Genomic DNA, 16,793 nt, shown 5'->3' on the forward strand with positions numbered 1-16,793 from the left:
GAGGGCTTAGCTGGAGCCGAGTCTGGTTCAGTGTGGATCCAGAGGAACTGCGTTGAGCCAGATCTGTGGATAAAAATCCATGGATAAACATGCTCCATCTGTAATCCTTTTTAGCTTGTATCCATCCTTTACTCTTGCCAAGGAATTGTTAATATATATGAAACACTTTCATGTGCTAGCTAATTTGTTGATTTTAGATGGGTGCAAACCAGTGTTGTCTTGAATAAAGTTGTTTAGTTATATATACATAGGCTGAGTGTTTTCACATTGCTGAGAATATTGCAATAAACCTGTTTTTTGGTTGTAAAAAAGATTATGTATAAGAAATGGGCTGCTTAAAAAATTTCAGTTGTGTATGCTGTGAAATTCTAACTGAGCCACTGATTTGTGTTTGCATTTAGTTTTAGCTGGTTGGTAAATTAGAATCCTTCACTTAATGGAAGGTGGGAGAGTTGATTGAAATGACATCACCTATAGTAGCAGTGCTGTAGAGTTTCTTTACTTATAGCCTTCACCAACAGAACTACATATAAATATGAAAATAACTGTTTGCCTGTGCAGTAGACTGAATCGCAGCCTTACTGAAATAATAGTTTGAAGGGTTCTTAAGAGGAGCATAATTAAGTAAAAATTACTTGTAAATCTATTTTTAAATACAGTAATTTATTTTTGTTTTTCACCAATTATTTCTTATTAGTCTAATCTCTCCTACAGAGATATCAATGCTGGCATTTAAAATGCCCATGAAAGAAGTTAAATAAATTGATAAAATTTAGTATAATTTACAACATTTTTTTATAGTCTCAGAACTCCCTTGTAAAAATCTGAGAGCCCAATCCTATGCCTGTCTACTCAGAAGTAAGTCCCATTATAGTCAGTGGAGCTTACTCCCAGGAAAGTGTGGATAGGATTGCAGCCTAAATTGCATTTCTTTTACCCTTATCCTAAAATGTGTGTACTACCATAGAAGCATTTAAGCTCCAGTATACTATAGCTCTGTGGTTCTCACACACTTAGCACACTGACCCACTTTTTAAAATGAGAATCTGTCAGGACCCACTGGAAGTGATGTCATGACCGGAAGTGGCATCATTAAGCCATATCATAAAGCCACATCATTAAGCCGCAAATTTGGAACAATCCTAGGCTGCAATCCTACCCACATTTACCCAGGAGTAAGTCCCATTTACTAACATTGTTAAAAGAATATACATAGTAGCTTGTTAAAAGTACAGGTCTGTACCATTTCCCCAAATGCAGTCACATAGCATGGTAGCATCAAGTCTAATATATTAAAAATAAAATACTGAAATGTATGGGGACCCACCTGAAATTGGCTTGCAACCCACCTAGTGTGTCACCCACAGTTTGAGAAACACTGCTATAGCTACACTCTAAAACAGGACTCTTCAGACTCTGGCTAATGGGTGTAATCCCTCCTCCGTGTGAAAGGTGCGTACCATTCTGTGGGGGAGCCTCCCATTTGCACCACAGATTACCCCTGACCTTTGTGCTTGCCAGCCATGTCTGTGATCTTTTGCCCAGCTGTGCCCAGCTTGTACCCAGATTTCTGGGCATGTGCAGCTGGCTGGAGTGAAGATCGGGGCAATCTGCAGTGCCAACAGGAGGGCCCCAGGCAGAACGGTAAGTGCTGTACACACGGGACAGCTTTACTGGCGCAAAGCAGTCTCCATTTTGGAGACCGCTGCTCTAAAACAAGTTATACATTACTGCAGTAGTTCTCAAACTGGGGTGTCGCGACACCCTAGCCTGAGGCCCTGGACTCTGCCCCCTTAGGAGGCAGGGGCGAGGAGAAAGCAGTGACACAGTCCCCAGGATCGAATCACTAAGGGGGGCACAGGGGCTGGCATGTATTTACCAGTCCCTGCAGCAGGCTTCCAGAGGAGCGGGGAGCCCTGTGCAACCCTCTGCAGGGCTCCTCGAGCTTTAGAAATTGAAAGTGGAGCGATCACAAACCGGAAATGGAGCGCAATCACTCCACTTTCATTTTCTGAAGGTTGGGGAGCCCTGCGGAGGATTGCACAGGGCTCCCCCACCCCTGGGAGCCTGCTGCAGGGACTGGTAAGTACATGCCAATCTCTGCGCCCCCCCTTAGTGACACAATCCTGGGGATCATGCTGCTGCCTTCCCTCAACCCGTGCTGCCTTCCCCGCTCCTCTGTATGCACTTACTGTGGTTCTCGAGCTCCCTGGGTGTTTGAGAACCACTGCATAATGAGGCCAATCATAGGCACACATTGCCAAGCTTTTCATAAGGTAGGCCTTGCTGCAATTCTATTCAGCCATATGTAGAGTTCATTTCATTTAAATCCATAGAACCTGTTTTCCAAGAGCCTTTTCATACCTGAGTGACCAGTTGTCATCAAAACTGCTTCTAAATGGGGATTCTATAAAGAAAGGATTAATTTTGTCAGCAGCTCACCACCCAATCACACAGAAATGCTGGACATAAGGTCCCTGTCTTCTAAGGGCTGCTAGCAAGAAGACTATCCACATGAACTTTTATGCTTACAAACATTATAGCCGCCTTGTGGCCCTCCAGTGCATTACATATGAAGGGATCCTGGGTAAAGTAGTGGGTTAGGTAACAACAAATTATAGAGATTTCATTTCATACAGTATCTTGTTTTTCTGCAGCTCTTCTTCCAAGCAACTCAGTGACATATATAGCTCTCAGTTGAATAATCAGGAATTTCTTTCAGTGAAGTAGGTTAGGGTGAGAGTTGTTAGCTGGTTCCTGTTCATCCGGTGAGCTTTGTGGCAGATTGAGGGTTTGAACTACAGTCTCCCCAAGCCAGCTCTAACATTCTGTCTGTTATACCACATTGGCTCTTACGAGGTAGCCTCTATTTTAAAAACCGATATTCTATGAGCGTATATTTAGCTGGTGAAGCTACGACCGCTATCTGCTCCTAACACAAAGGTTTCATTGTCGGAATGTTCTTTTGGAAAGCTGCTGTATAATTTTGTTTACTGAAATGCTGCTTGGGGCTTGAGAAGGATAACATTTTTAAAGATGATGGCCTCGTGCATGTGAACATTTTAATTGTGTACTGAAAGTATATAGATATGGCATATGCCTATTCAATATATACTGTAGTGGTTTTATCCTATTTGTAATGATGTGCCCCTTGAAATGCCTCTCCTCTTCTCCAGGGAAACTGATTGCTAGGATAGGCTTAAAGGTTTCAGCCTATCATTTCAGCACACATAATTTATCCTGAGTCCTCCTGTCAACAGCTCATCTGACACCCAGTATTTCAGCCTAGGTGTACTTGCACAGGTATTCATTAATCCACCAAGTAGTATATGCCTGGGAGTACTACACTTCTCAAGAACATATCAGAGCCAGTAGTTCATTTTCTTCAACGCTTTAGAACAGGGGAGTCAAACTCATTTCATACAGAGGGCTGAAGTTAGCATTCAGGGCTCCAGCTGAGGACAGGAAGTGATGTCATTAAGCAGAAAGTGACATCATTAAGCAGCTAATGTCCAGAAATCAGACCCTTTTCTCATATAGAAACTCATTATCTACAAATGACAGAAGAGAAAGTAAGCAAATCTTGATCATATTTCAAGATTTGGGAAAGCCCAATTTTCATGTGGGCTGCCATTTCAGCCATAACACTTCAGCAGCTGAGAGCCTGAGGGCCAGATAAAAGCTTCTGGGGGCCGCATGTGGCCTCCGGGCCTTATGTTTGACACCCCTGCTTTAGAGTTTGGTCAAAGCTACAAAGGCAGCTGTTCTATTTATTAATAATATTTTACAAACTACTGTACTGCAAACTGCAGAATTACTACCATTTTAAACTTTCATATACATATTAACTCTATGTTTATCCTAGATAGGCTACAGGTAAATCTAGAACAGATTGCAACATAAAGGAAAGCCTTGTTTTAACCTTTATAAAATAATTTATTTTAAAATGTATTTTGTGTGCATGAGATCTGAAAATGTTCCTTTGTTTTGTTTTACTTTATTTCATATCAGGCATCAGCCTAGTATTTGAACCACACTATCCTATGCATATTACTCAGAAACCAGTCCCACTGTGTTCAGTGGAATTACTCCTGTGTAACTATGCATAGGATTGTCACCTTCTATTTATTTATTTATTTATTTAAGTGGTTTTGGTGAAATTTTTAAAGATGTAAATATGCATTGACCATATTGTAATTGTATATGACTCCACTGACTCTGGATTATACAGTTCATTTTTCAGAAACCATGTAGGTTTGTATTGTTACACCAGATGACTAGTAAATAAAGGTGTGTTTTCCTTATCTAGAATAAGAATAATAGAAATACCAGCTTGTCTAGTGGTGATCAGTGGGTTTGAAGTAAGCAGTCCTCTCTTACTTTGGCCTCTGTTCAAGCAATGACAGTGGGACTGCTGCAGTATTTGAAGATTTGCACTCTTATGTTGGGAAACAAAGTTTGCTCTGTGTTTTGTTTTTTAATTAAATGTAATGTATTGTTTAGCCTTGAAAATGACATTGCTGTGTCGTATGAAAATAAGACATGAAATAAAAGATATGAGTATCAGTTCTCACTTAAAGGAAATTATCTTTGTTTCCGTTAAATCATTGCAGTCAAGTCCCTACGACAGATTTTTTTATTTACATTTAAAAATTACTACCATGTTCTCCATTATATTTGTCAATTCCCTTAAAATATGGACAGCCAGCCCCCATCTCCATCTTTTAACTTGTCCACAGAACCATCGAGCGCTCTCATTAGCTAGGTGTAATGTGATGATGGGGGCTTGGATATTGGGGTTGCCAACAAGGAAGATCAGAAATGGGACATGACACAGTGGCCATCTCCAGTGCAAAACTGGATAACAATTGTGTCCAAGTAGCAGCTTGCAAATCACAGCCTTCCTCTTTTGGGTAATGCTTGGAGCATCTCTCCCTCCCCCACCATTCTAGCACAAGGTAATGGCAATAATTTATTTACATAATATTCTAACTGAAGAACTAGAGATGAAGATGAATGACTACTTTGAAGTCTTAGTTGTAAAATATCCTCTTAAAAATGGACAGGAATGGGAATGCTATTAATCACGCCCACTATGTTTCCCCGCTTGCAGCCTAACAACAATAGCAAATTGATGTGTACTACTGTCACTATTGTTGGCATCCTTCAGTCTCAGAAGACTATGGTGTCACGCTCTGAATGGTGGTTCTGGAGCAGAGTGTCCTCTCCAGTGCGCGAAGCCTGGGTAAAGTAGGCATGGAGGATGGGCTGTTACCCATGCAGCAAATCCCCCCTCTCCACGTCGCTGAAATGGTCCAATGGAAAGGCAGAGGCCAATACGGTTGGTTCCAGCGGCGTCGCAGGAGTTGCCAGAGTGTGACTGTGTTCAGCCATGAACTGCCTCAGGGACTCCGGCTCCGGATTTTGCCTCGAGGTTGACTCCTGAAGCCTTTTCCACAACTGGATGTAGCCACAAGGCAGTGGAGGTTTGGGATCAGAGTTTTCCTTCTCTCAGATGGGCTGCCTTCCCAGGCTGACGAGTCCCATCTACCCGGTGGCTGTTTAGTTGCCTCTTACGACAAGTACAGCCAAACTGAGGGCCTATTCTTATCCCCAGCCCCCAGGGGAAATACTGTCACTATAATTACATATATAGCATAACTCAGGTGGAATACATGACTATAAAAGGCACAGTAGGGTAATACCTTTATTAGAACCAAGCATATAACATCAAAGTCACAAACAAGCAGAAGTTTTGTGCTGTGGATTTTCTAATAATACTGTACAGGTAGGTGAGATTTCTGAATAATGGGAGCAGACAGAGAAAATACCAGTCCTCCTTCTGTTGAAACTATTCTCAGTCAAAAACTAACACTGTCCTCTTTGTTTTCCACAGTCATTCCCAAACTGAGTGCCATAATAGAATTGCTGGTGTGGGGTAAGAAATGAAAAGCTCCTCTGAATTCAGAGGATTCATCATAGAGGAGGTTCTGTTTTGCACCCCTTGTCATTTTGGGCTTACCTCCTTCCAGTCAGGGAGTACGGTATGTGCAGAAGAGTGATCCATGCAATAAAATAGGGTGTACTGCTCTTAGAAGTGGCAATACTTCTGAAAAGTAAATGTTAGCAGATGAGGGAAAGGTGCCTGAGGCTGCAATCCTGTACACACTTACGTGGAAGTAAATCTCATTGAATTCAGTGGAACTTACTTTTGAGTGGATATGCATGGGATTGTGCTTTTAGTCTTAATAGCCTAATGCAGGGGTCTCCAAATCTGGGGGGGGGCGGCAAGATGTGGCCTGTGGAGTGCCTCTATCTGACCCATAGCCAGCTTCTGATCCCCTGAGTGCCTCTGACCCAGTTGATCAAACACAACCAGAGTTGTGCTTGTGGGGTGGGGGAATGGGGGTCCATTTAAGTGTGTGCTTTATAGCTTGGGCTGTGTTGGTGCTTGGAGAAATCCTGGACATTGGAGCCCATTCATTCATTCATTCCAGTCATTCATCTAAGTTCCATCTCTAATGTATTTATTTAAATTTTATATTTCATTCTCCCCCCCCCCCCAACACCATGCAAGATATTTGATGCGGCCCTTTGGCTGAAACGTTTTGGAGACCCCTGGCCTAATGTCAAAGATAACAAATCACAACATGTATCTATGCCGTACGTCCATATCAGTGATGGTGTTGTGGATGGTGGGGCTTCCTCCCAGGTAAGTGTGGAGAGGATGGCAGCCTCAGAGCCCAGTCCTATGCCCGTCTACTCTGAAGTAAGCCCCGTTATAGTCCCTGGGTCTTACTCCCAGGTAAGTGTGGAGGGGATGGCAGCCTAACCATCTCACGCTGGTGACCTCCATAGGGTACGGGCTGGGCGTGCACACGGTCCAGTTGCAGACCAGACCTGCAAGTGCCACTCGGCCTCCGCCCGCAGCCCACGTCGGCTTTGACTGGCACACCGGAAACCCCGCGACCGCGTCCCGCCACCGTGACTCGAGGCGTCTCTAGACTTTACACCTCTACGCTCTCCGTGTCGGAAACCCCGCCCACCCAAGCGCGGAGCCGTTCGAACGAGCGCGTTCTGCCGTCCGATTGGCCAACGACGGCCAGCGCGGTCGCTTCCAACGGGCAGGAGAGCTGAGATGGCGTCGCTGGTGGCTTTCCAGCAGCTGCGGGAGCTGATCGCGACTCAGGAGGCTCAGCTGGGCAGGCTGAGGCAGCGGGTAGGTGGGGGGAGGAGAGGGCTGGGCTCCCCCCCCCGCAACGCAAAGGTAGTGGGCGGCTTCCCCCGTGAGGCTGCTGCGGCTGAGCTGGCTCGCCGCTGCGCAGCTATTCCGTTATTTACGGTGAGGTAGCCGTAGTTACTGGCAGGTGGATCCTCCAAGTGCAGGCACCGGTTTCTGGGGTGGGTCTCTCGGTGCCCGGCTGTGTGCCGCTTCCCTGATCAGAAACTGGGCCTGATCCAGCACTGCACTGACTCTGCCATCCTAAGCACGCTTGCCTGGGAGGAAGCCCCATTGACTGTAATGGGACTTGCTTCTGAGTAGACAGGCAGAGGCTGGGGCTCTGAGGCTGCCATCCCCTCCATACTTTCTTGGGAGTAAGCCCCATTGGCTATAATGGGGCTTACTTCTGAGTAGACAGACAGAGGCTCGGGCTCTGAAGCTGCCATCCTGGCCACGCTTTCCTGGGAGGAAGCCCCATTGGCTATAATGGGGCTTACTTCTGAGTAGACAGGCTTAGGACTGGGCTCTGAGGCTGCCATCCTCTCCACACTTTCCCGGGAGGGAGCCCCATTGACTCTAATGGGACCTACCTCTGAGCAGACATGCATAAGACTGGGCTCTGAACTATTCAGTTGATGCACTCTCTTGTCTCTGAAATGAAATTCTCCTCCCAAGTCACACAATGAGATTGTGTGTTTGGTTTCATGTTAAGCCGTTTCTGCCCAATGTTGCATATACACAACAGGGATCAAATGTGTACACTTGTGGGCCAGGCAGAAACAGGTGTGATTGCCAGATCAAGATTTCATCAGGGGCACCCCACCAAGTGAGGAAACATCTGAAATCATGACTTGCCACCCACATGTGATAGGATCATTTCAGCAGTCCTAACCATGTGGGTTGGACCCAATCCTATCCAACTTTCCAGTGCTAGTGCACCCCAAAGTAAGGGAATGAAAGTTCCCTTGCCTTGAGGAGGCCTCAACACCTGCCTCCCCACCATAGGATGCAGCACATACCCAACTGGCACAGGAAAATTGGATAGGATTGAGTCCCAAGACTACAATCCTATGAACACTTTTGTGGGAGTAGGACTAACTTAACACAATGGACCTTAACTCCTGAGTAGACATGCTTAGGATTGTGCTGTAAGCCCACCGATTGCATGTACCTAACTGTGCATAGAATGGGACTATAAAAAAATAACGAATTGCAATTGAAGAGTTTACCTAATGATAAGTTTCTTGCGTAAACAAGTAATTTGTAGAATATAATATTCTTTTTCTTAGATAATAACACTAGAAGAGAACACTGTAAGCAAAGTGGAATATGAAGCAATTGTGAAGAAACTAGAGGTGTGTAAAATTTCAGATGTGGCCATTGCACATTCTGAATACTGGTGGGATCTCAGTATCCACTGATTTGATTTACCACTGATATCAAGGTCCACCTTTAAAGACCTTGTAACAAGGGAAAAAAGCACCAAAATCCAATTTCCTGCCTTTGTGCTGTTAAATAATTATAGTTTCAATCTATTAGATTTGTCTATACCAATGCATTTTGGCATGACAATGGAGGAGCAAGAAACCTGGAAGGGGGTCCTTAAAGCTATTTTTCCATTGATTTGGTATCCACTAATTTTTTAATCCACTGAGGTTTCTGGAACGGAACCCCAGTGGATAATGAGGCATGACTTGTACTGTAGAACTTTGATAACAGAAATGCCCAGATTTTCATGTAATATATCATTGTTAGGATTATACTCAAATTAAATACATCGTCTTAGAGCAGGGGTGTCCAAAGTTTTTGGCAGGAGGACCACTTCAGCTCTCTGACAATGTGTCGGGGAGGAGGGGGGAAGAATTAATTTACATTTAAAATTTGAATAAATTTGCATAAGTTTACATAAATGAATATATTAAAGATGAACTTATATGAATGAATGGAGGTCTTGAGATAACTCAAGGCCTATAAAAGGCCTTGCACAAAGCAAGGCTGGCCTTTTCTTTGCTACTGCATCACAGATGTGAAACAGCAAGCAGTGGAGGGAGCCCTCATCCCACAGCTCACACGACAGGGCAAACAGTCACCCTCAAGATGAGATCAGTTGCATTGGGCCAGAGTGGGCTCCAACAAATCCCCGGAGGGCCAGAGGCTCATTGGAGACTGGGGGCTCCCTGAGGGCCGCATTGAGAGGCCTCAAAGGCCGCAAGTGGCCCCAGGGCCGGGGTTTGAGCACTCCTGTCTTAGACCAATAATTGTATTAGTTGTTCAATTTTTATGCACATGTGTGCAAGTTAAGTTACCTGAAAGAATGCATTCTTCATATCTTTCTGTCTGGGCTCTGAGATCCACATTGGAGGCCCTGCTTTCTGACCTGCCATTGATATCTAATTAGTGGGCACAAAAGAGAAAGCCTTTTAGGTGGTGATCCCATTGTTGGGGAATTTTCTACCTAGAGGGACTTGTACAGTTCCCACACTTGCAAAATACAAAAGTTTTTATTTCTTAAAAAAGTAAAACTGCAAGTTTTCCACATCTGTGAGTGTGTGTTTCAATGCCATTCAAATTTTTAGAGATTATATACTTGGCTGTTACTCCTATCAATTGACTGTCTTATCTCCGGACTTTGAGTTAATATGTATTAAATCATAAGGGGTATGTACCCTTTTAAGGATTCCACATTTGCAAAGTCTTTTCATAAGCATTCAGAAGTTGTTGTTTTTTCCTGTGTCCTTAAGGAAGTCTGAAACTGAAATTTGTTGGGCAATATTTTTTTTGGTACACCTATTTGATAGAGACTTTACCTCCCTTTTTTCCCCACTCATAGAGTCATAGAGTGCTTCAGGAGTGTTTTCTTTGCCTACTCAAGCATTCTGTTGCTTACCTGTGGAATGTGGTTGGGCAATTCAATAATTTAGATTCTTTTCCTGTACTCTTATTTACAGAAGGAAGAAAAAGAACATGCAAAGACCAAGATTAATCTAGCTAAGGAATCTGAGCAGCTAGAGTTTGCCCTTGGGGAGATCGACATTCTGTCCAAGCAACTTGAGAGGGAGAAGCAAGCATTTGACAATGCGTAGGCTTGTAAATTGATGGGGACGTCAATTTACAGTTGATACAGCTGACATAACTTGGCTGCATAAAAAGGCATTTTTAGTTAATATCCCCTGTTGTGATACTGGGCACCACAATTGCTGTCATTCCCAGATCAACTGCTGGACAGTTCCTTTAGGAACACAAGGTTCTTCCTCTCAATAGCTGTGCTACAGCAGTCTGGAGCCCTGAAACTCTTCTCTGTGTTACAACTGTTTGCCACATCGCCTAGCACTCACTAGGGGAAAAGTGATTTCAGTATATTTCTCATTTTAAATAGCACAGGGGAACAACAGTCTGTTCACTAGAGAAGAACAGTTCCATGCCAGCCTATCCTATTACTCAGTGCTTAAAGGCTAGAGGGCAGGAGTCTCTGAGTCTTATCACCTGCTGTAACAACTCCCTCTTAAAGTATTCTCTAGTCTCTCTAGGATAGGTTTTATTGTCTTGCAACTCTTGGCTCTTAAAGCTCCGAGAAGACTTATACTGAAATGTAATATTATCATTTTAAAAAAAAAATTTAGGTGTTTTTATTCCTCCTTTTGGCCCCAAGGCAGCTCACAACACAAATAAATAGCTAAATAGCAAACCTGTTAAAACGACAATTACCAATATTATAAACTCAATGGTTTAAGTAATAAAACCAATCCAAACAAGACTGAGAGTAGCAGGGGGCTAAAATGAACACACCAGGGGATAATCAACTTGATTGAAATGCCTAGTGAAATAAAGACATCTTCACCAAGTATTGAAACACTGAAGTGGGGGCTAACTGACTTGGGAATCCTATCCACACTTTCCTGGGAGTAAGCCCCATTAACTACAATGGAACTTCTGAGTAGACATGTATAGGATTGGGCTCTGAGTCTCAAGGAGCAGGGGGTTCCATATGTTCTTAAGGATGTTCTCTCAGAAGTACATTATCTTGAATCCAGTGGGACTTATACCCTACTAAGCATGCTTAAAATTGCAGCCTTGCATCCTGATCCTATGTATGAAGAGTCAGAAATACATTTTTCTGTGGGACTTGCTCTTAAATAAGTGTGCTTAGGAGTTTGACTTTCAGATAAAGAGATGCTGACTTCTGCATAAAAAGGCATACAACTGAATGAATGAATGAATGAATGAATAAACCTTTATTAGGCATAGATAAAGAAATCATAAAAGCAAACATAATTAGTCCTAATCCCGTTTACAAAAACAGAGTTAAGATACTAAATTACTAATAATACATTTACAGTTCAACATAAAATATCAATATTTTTGACAAATTACATTAAGAAGGCTTAGAAATCACTAGAAGTAAAAATTTAGCAACTCCCTCTAGCACATCTGGTGAGCAGTCATTTAGGAGACACTTCAGTTTTGCCTCATCCGAAAGCCCATTCATTTTGCCGAAAAATGGAGTCATGTAAGTGTGGTGGGATCTAGTGTGCCGAGGACAATAAAAAAGAATGTGCATACAACTGAGTTATTAGCATCTCACTTGGCTGAGAAAACAACTGAATGTTTTCTTGAAAGTATCCTTGTTACTATACCTCATCCTCCAAACTAAAATGCCATTCAGTTAATAATAATAATTATGACCATGATAACCATGATTCAGTTTGGAATTGAACCTACCTTGCCCATATTTCATGTGCTGCAAACCATTACTAGATTTCACTTACTGTAGAAGTTTACAGCTGAATCCCCTGAAGAGTTAGGTCCACATAAGAAACATTGATTTCTGTGGGCTTAAATGCACTTAGTTTTCCGTATGATCCAACTGCTAGTTGTATTTGAAAACAGAACAAACATAACAGGCCTAGATCTGTGAAGTGTGTATGTGTGTGTTTCGAAGTCATTGTGTCATCTTATTGAAAGCTTAAACGAGATAAGCATCTAAATGTGTACGTGTAGTTGACATCACTTGGCTTTGTAAATATTTGCTCTGCCTGTAATATGACTGCAAAGGTGTAGCTTATAAAGCTGCCTATGGGAATGTATGTCTATCTCGAATAGACATACATTTGTCTGCAGATGACAAGATAGCATGGTTCTGGGAAACTGAATGCAAATAAGATCTCTCACTGTTGTCTAAAAAATTTTTTTTGTTATTTCTGTTGTAGACTTTCCTGTGTAAATAGCAAAGTGCAGAAGCAGTCTATCCAAAAAGATAAGCTGATTAGCAAATGCAGTGGTAAGTTTGCTTTATTGTCTTAAACTGAGAGTCACTTCACACACTCTTTTTGTTTTTAATAATTTATTTGTATGTGTTTCAATTTATACCTCACCTCGTAACCTTGGAAGGCAGCCAGGGAAGTGTTTATGTTTACTAAATAAACAATGCTAAAGACTTGTGTTACTGATAAACCTTTGCTATCTAAGTTGCTCAGCAAACGATTTAGAGCAGGGGTGTCAAACTCATTTCATACAGAGGGACATTTAGCATTCATGATGCCTGCTGAGGGCCGGAAGTGATGTCATTAGGCAAGAAGTGAGATCATTAAACAGGTGATAACCAAAAATAAACACTTTTTTCTCACTTAGGAACTCATTAGCTGCAAATAACAAAAGAGAAAATATACAAATCTTGATCATATTTCAAGATATGGGAGAGCCCAATTTTCATGTGGGCTGCCCTTTCAGCAGTAACACCTCAGCACTATTCAGCAGCTGAAAGCCTGAGGGCTATACAAAAAGCTTCCGCGGGCTGCATCCACCCCTCCGGGCCTTATGTTTGACACCCCTGGTTTAGAGTGAAATAGCATGTTTTATTAGAACTAGTGAATGATCAAAAAGTAGTCTATCAGCTTCAGAGTTAACACAGATCTCTTTTCAAGTTGGATGTGTATTTTGTACAAGAAAACAAAACTGGGAGGGGAGGGTGGGTTGGTATTGTATTTCCCAGAATAAACTGTCTGAACAACACTTGCACAAAATTTCCGTAATATTCGTTCACCAGAATTTTTATTCTGGGCACAGAACTTGGGTTTCTAGAACATGAGGTACGTATGGCACTATTTGACATTTGGTGTTGAGGTAACGTAGTGTAGTGTTTTTAGCAAACTTCTACACTGAGTTTTATCTAGAAATGTGCACTACATTTCCAGAGTGTAAACAAGTGCTTCCCAACTTCTTACAGAAATTGAGACCCATATTCAGAAACAGGAAGACATTTTAAACCACAAAGAAAATGAAATCAAGGCACTGCAGCACTTCATCGACAGGCAGCAGGAAACCCTAAAGTAAGTATTGCAGACTGGGATGTCTTCTGTCTATGAGCAGGTGTTTTGGGTTGTGTCCTAAGGTGTAATTTTGTAAATAGAAGAATATCTAGGGATGAAGAGGCAGTCTTCACCAGGGACGTGCAGTGTGGGTGTGGCAGGTGAGGCAGAACTGCCCCGTTGTTGCCCCTGGAAAAGCACCACAGCTGCCCTGTCTCCTTCTTAGCTGCTTTCTCAGGTGTAAGGAGAGCCTCCTCGACTGTAAGCGGGTAGGGTGGCTGCAGTGCTTTTCCACAGACTACAATGGGTCTCATTTTCAGTCATTTTCTTCTGCAGCCTCCCTACATACAGCTATGTAGAGTCTTCTACAGTTGCCTCTGAAAATGTCTGTTTGTTTTTTTTTATCTTAGCATCAGTTTTAATTCAGAGACAGAAAATGGTGAGAGAAAGAGAGAGAGGCCTCTCAGCCCCAAGGCTTTATTCTTGTGTAGGAATGTACTAAACCATTTTTTATATATTTAAAAGGATTATTCAGAAGATGTCATATAGGTAGACTTAAATTTGTTTTCCTGGTGTCTAAAACCTGTGCCATAGCATAAAAAGAACTACCCCGCTGCCTCTTTTATCACACAACATTGTGTAGTAAATGTTCTTGCAATCTGCTGTTGCACATTTTGCCATTGTGGGATCTTGTGTTTTGGCTTTTACAGAAAACAAGCATCTGACTTCAAGATACAGAAGCAACAGGAAAGTTACATGGCAAAAGTGCTTGGAAAAAAGGACAAAAAGTATTTTAAGTAACAACAGCAGGCTTCCATTAGGTATTCTGAGTCTAGTGTTATCCCTGCAGTAGAAGCCAAGGATATGCTTCTCAGTCTTCCCACCAATATAGCTCTTCTAAAGTGCAAAGCCACTGACCAGGCTGCACAGATGTTTTGGAAGGGACTGAATGTGCCTTCAAAGTGAATCCAGCGCTGGCACCTGGTCAGGGATTATTTTAATGTGTCTAGTTTGCCACGTTGCTGAACTGGGTAGGGAGAGAGTTCTCCTTACTGAACAATTTGTTGCAAGCTGACCTACATTTGCAATTTACTTCTTCCTGCCTTCAGTAGTAGAATTCAGATAAAAGTCAGTTTAAAAACGAGTGCGTATTTACTGAAAAAGCTGCTACAACTAAACTTGCTAATGCAATACTTTTTCCATTAAAGTAGAATATCTTCAAACTATAAGTAATATGTTATTGAAGGAAGTAGTTCATTGTATAGTTTCTTGCAAGGAGGAAGCTTGATCTGATATCAGCTTCAGCCAATGAATTATTTCTTTTGTCTAAGTGCTGCCAAAAATAGGAGTACTGAAATATCCTGTGTTTTTTTATCTATTTTGCTTCTCCTGGGAGGAAAGCACAATAAGTAGTACTTATTCTACTGCTCTGGAGCTTTAAATTGTGGAGGCTTTCCACAGTATAAATGTCTATAGTGATTAGATTCTCTATATCTATGTACAATAAAGCTTTTTGGTTGACTATGAATGCTTTGCTTTGGATGTCTAGATCTTAGTGATCACCATCTGTGTATTTTCTGTAAATGCAATTTTACTTTGTCTTCTCTAAATATAGTATTGTGTAATGAGCGAATTACTTTCAATAGACATAGTTTTCCAATGACATATTTTTATGTATGGTCAATAACTTCCAAGACTGCTCTTAAATGAGGAAGGAATAATTGGCCTATTGCAAGATAATGGTCCCTAGCTTTGTAATAAAATATGTGTGTGTTTGAGAATAATGAATGTCCTTGAAACATTTTCATTAAGAATATTTTCTTATTACATTAAGAACATTTCTTAAGTAATTTTTCTTAAAAATAGCAGAGTTCAATGGCATCTTAAAGACTAATAATTGGAGCATCAGCTTTTGGGGACTGTTGTCCAATTCATAAGTAGAGGAGTCAATTGGCACACGACTATTGGTTTTGTTGCAGCAGATCACTACCACTATCCTTCTGGAAATATATGATTATAGCATATATTTATAACAATATATTATGTAACTTGTTCTCACAAATTTAAAATTGGTATATCTCAGTAAAGATTAGCATGAGAAATGACTGCTGCATTGCAGCAGCTGACATTGCAGCAACCTTTCCATGCAACTGGACTCTAGCGTGTACTTCTGGCAATTGCATCTTCCCTGTTGAGGATACAGCAAAGTCTGCTGGTGAGAGATCAACTGTATGAAAAATGCTTCACATTCAAGAGAGCAGACCAAGCTTGCCATGCCACTAGCTACAAATAATGGTGTGAAGATAGGATCTCAACTACTACAATATATGTAACTACATTCCCAATGCCTGGTTTTAGCAGCAAGGAGCATAAATAAAGATTTTGCACATCCTTCTGATATGAATTGCATTTGGTCATTGCTTTTTCACCAGCAAGGAGCCTTGATCAGCAATAGGCCTGATCTTGCTCTAGCATTGTGGTCCATAGTAAATAGTGAAAAGATGGAACAGAAATAGATAGAACAGGATGCACAGGAATTGCCAGCCATGAAGATAACTGCACTGTGAAAGGAAACATCTGGAGAAATGAAGGTTTCTATGAGATGTCTCATGGAATAATGTTTGTAAAAAATCTCATTGAAAAATGGGATTATGTTAAACCTGCCTATGTAAACTGCGTAGGGTCTATTGAGAAAGGCGGTATATAAATACTGTAATTAAAAAATAGGGGGAGTAGGTAAGGTCTCAATATGTAATGATGTTAGTTCATATCTTCAACAGTTTCATTGCATCAATGGTATTGATACAGAGAGGTTATATTTAATTCTACCTGCAACAATTATACGAGTTGCCTTTTTTGAAGGACTATCACCACAATGGTTTGATGGATATGAATCAATAAAAGACAGTAAAAGACAATATAAAAGCACTTCTAAACATTTCAATGCAGTGCTTGCTACCTGCAAGAATGTAACACTATCTCCAGATTATGAATCGGTTTTATTGTGCTTGTTGTGTGAAATACAATTATATGAGTATTGTGGGTACATACCAGATATTTCCTATGATGTTGCTAATGACAAGTTTACTTTTTTTAAAACTTTAATAGAATAGTATTTGTTTCATGCAATCTTGTTGTGTGTTTTTAATGAATTGTTTGGCTTTTTTTGTTGTTTTTTGCAATTTTGAATGCATTACAAAAATACCCAGTTTACTCCTTCCCTGCAGTTCTCAAACTTCTTATTTTTTCCATTCTCTAAGTTGCAT

The 16,793-nt window shown here is 41.4% G+C and overlaps 1 protein-coding gene across 1 annotated transcript; it reads left to right on the forward strand.

The window, feature by feature from the left end:
* The first annotated feature begins 7,107 nt into the window (after positions 1-7,107).
* SPATA24 (spermatogenesis associated 24) lies at positions 7,108-15,900 on the forward strand. The gene is made up of 6 exons (XM_066639429.1): positions 7,108-7,219; positions 8,512-8,577; positions 10,171-10,301; positions 12,430-12,500; positions 13,446-13,548; positions 14,238-15,900. Exons 1-6 carry the CDS (start codon positions 7,139-7,141, stop codon positions 14,326-14,328), a joined length of 543 nt encoding a protein of 180 aa, XP_066495526.1. The 5' UTR covers positions 7,108-7,138; the 3' UTR covers positions 14,329-15,900.
* Positions 15,901-16,793: the final 893 nt, after the last annotated feature.

This window comes from Tiliqua scincoides, chromosome 1, assembly GCF_035046505.1.
Source record: "Tiliqua scincoides isolate rTilSci1 chromosome 1, rTilSci1.hap2, whole genome shotgun sequence".
Taxonomy (NCBI): domain Eukaryota; kingdom Metazoa; phylum Chordata; class Lepidosauria; order Squamata; family Scincidae; genus Tiliqua; species Tiliqua scincoides.

Coding starts and splice junctions, on each gene's coding strand:
- SPATA24 (XM_066639429.1), top strand. CDS start 7,139: ATGGCGTCGCTGGTGGCTTTCCAGCAGCTGCGGGAGCTGATCGCGACT. Junction 8,578..10,170: donor CAATTGTGAAGAAACTAGAG/GTGTGTAAAATT, acceptor TCTTATTTACAG/AAGGAAGAAAAAGAACATGC. Junction 13,549..14,237: donor AGGCAGCAGGAAACCCTAAA/GTAAGTATTGCA, acceptor TGGCTTTTACAG/AAAACAAGCATCTGACTTCA.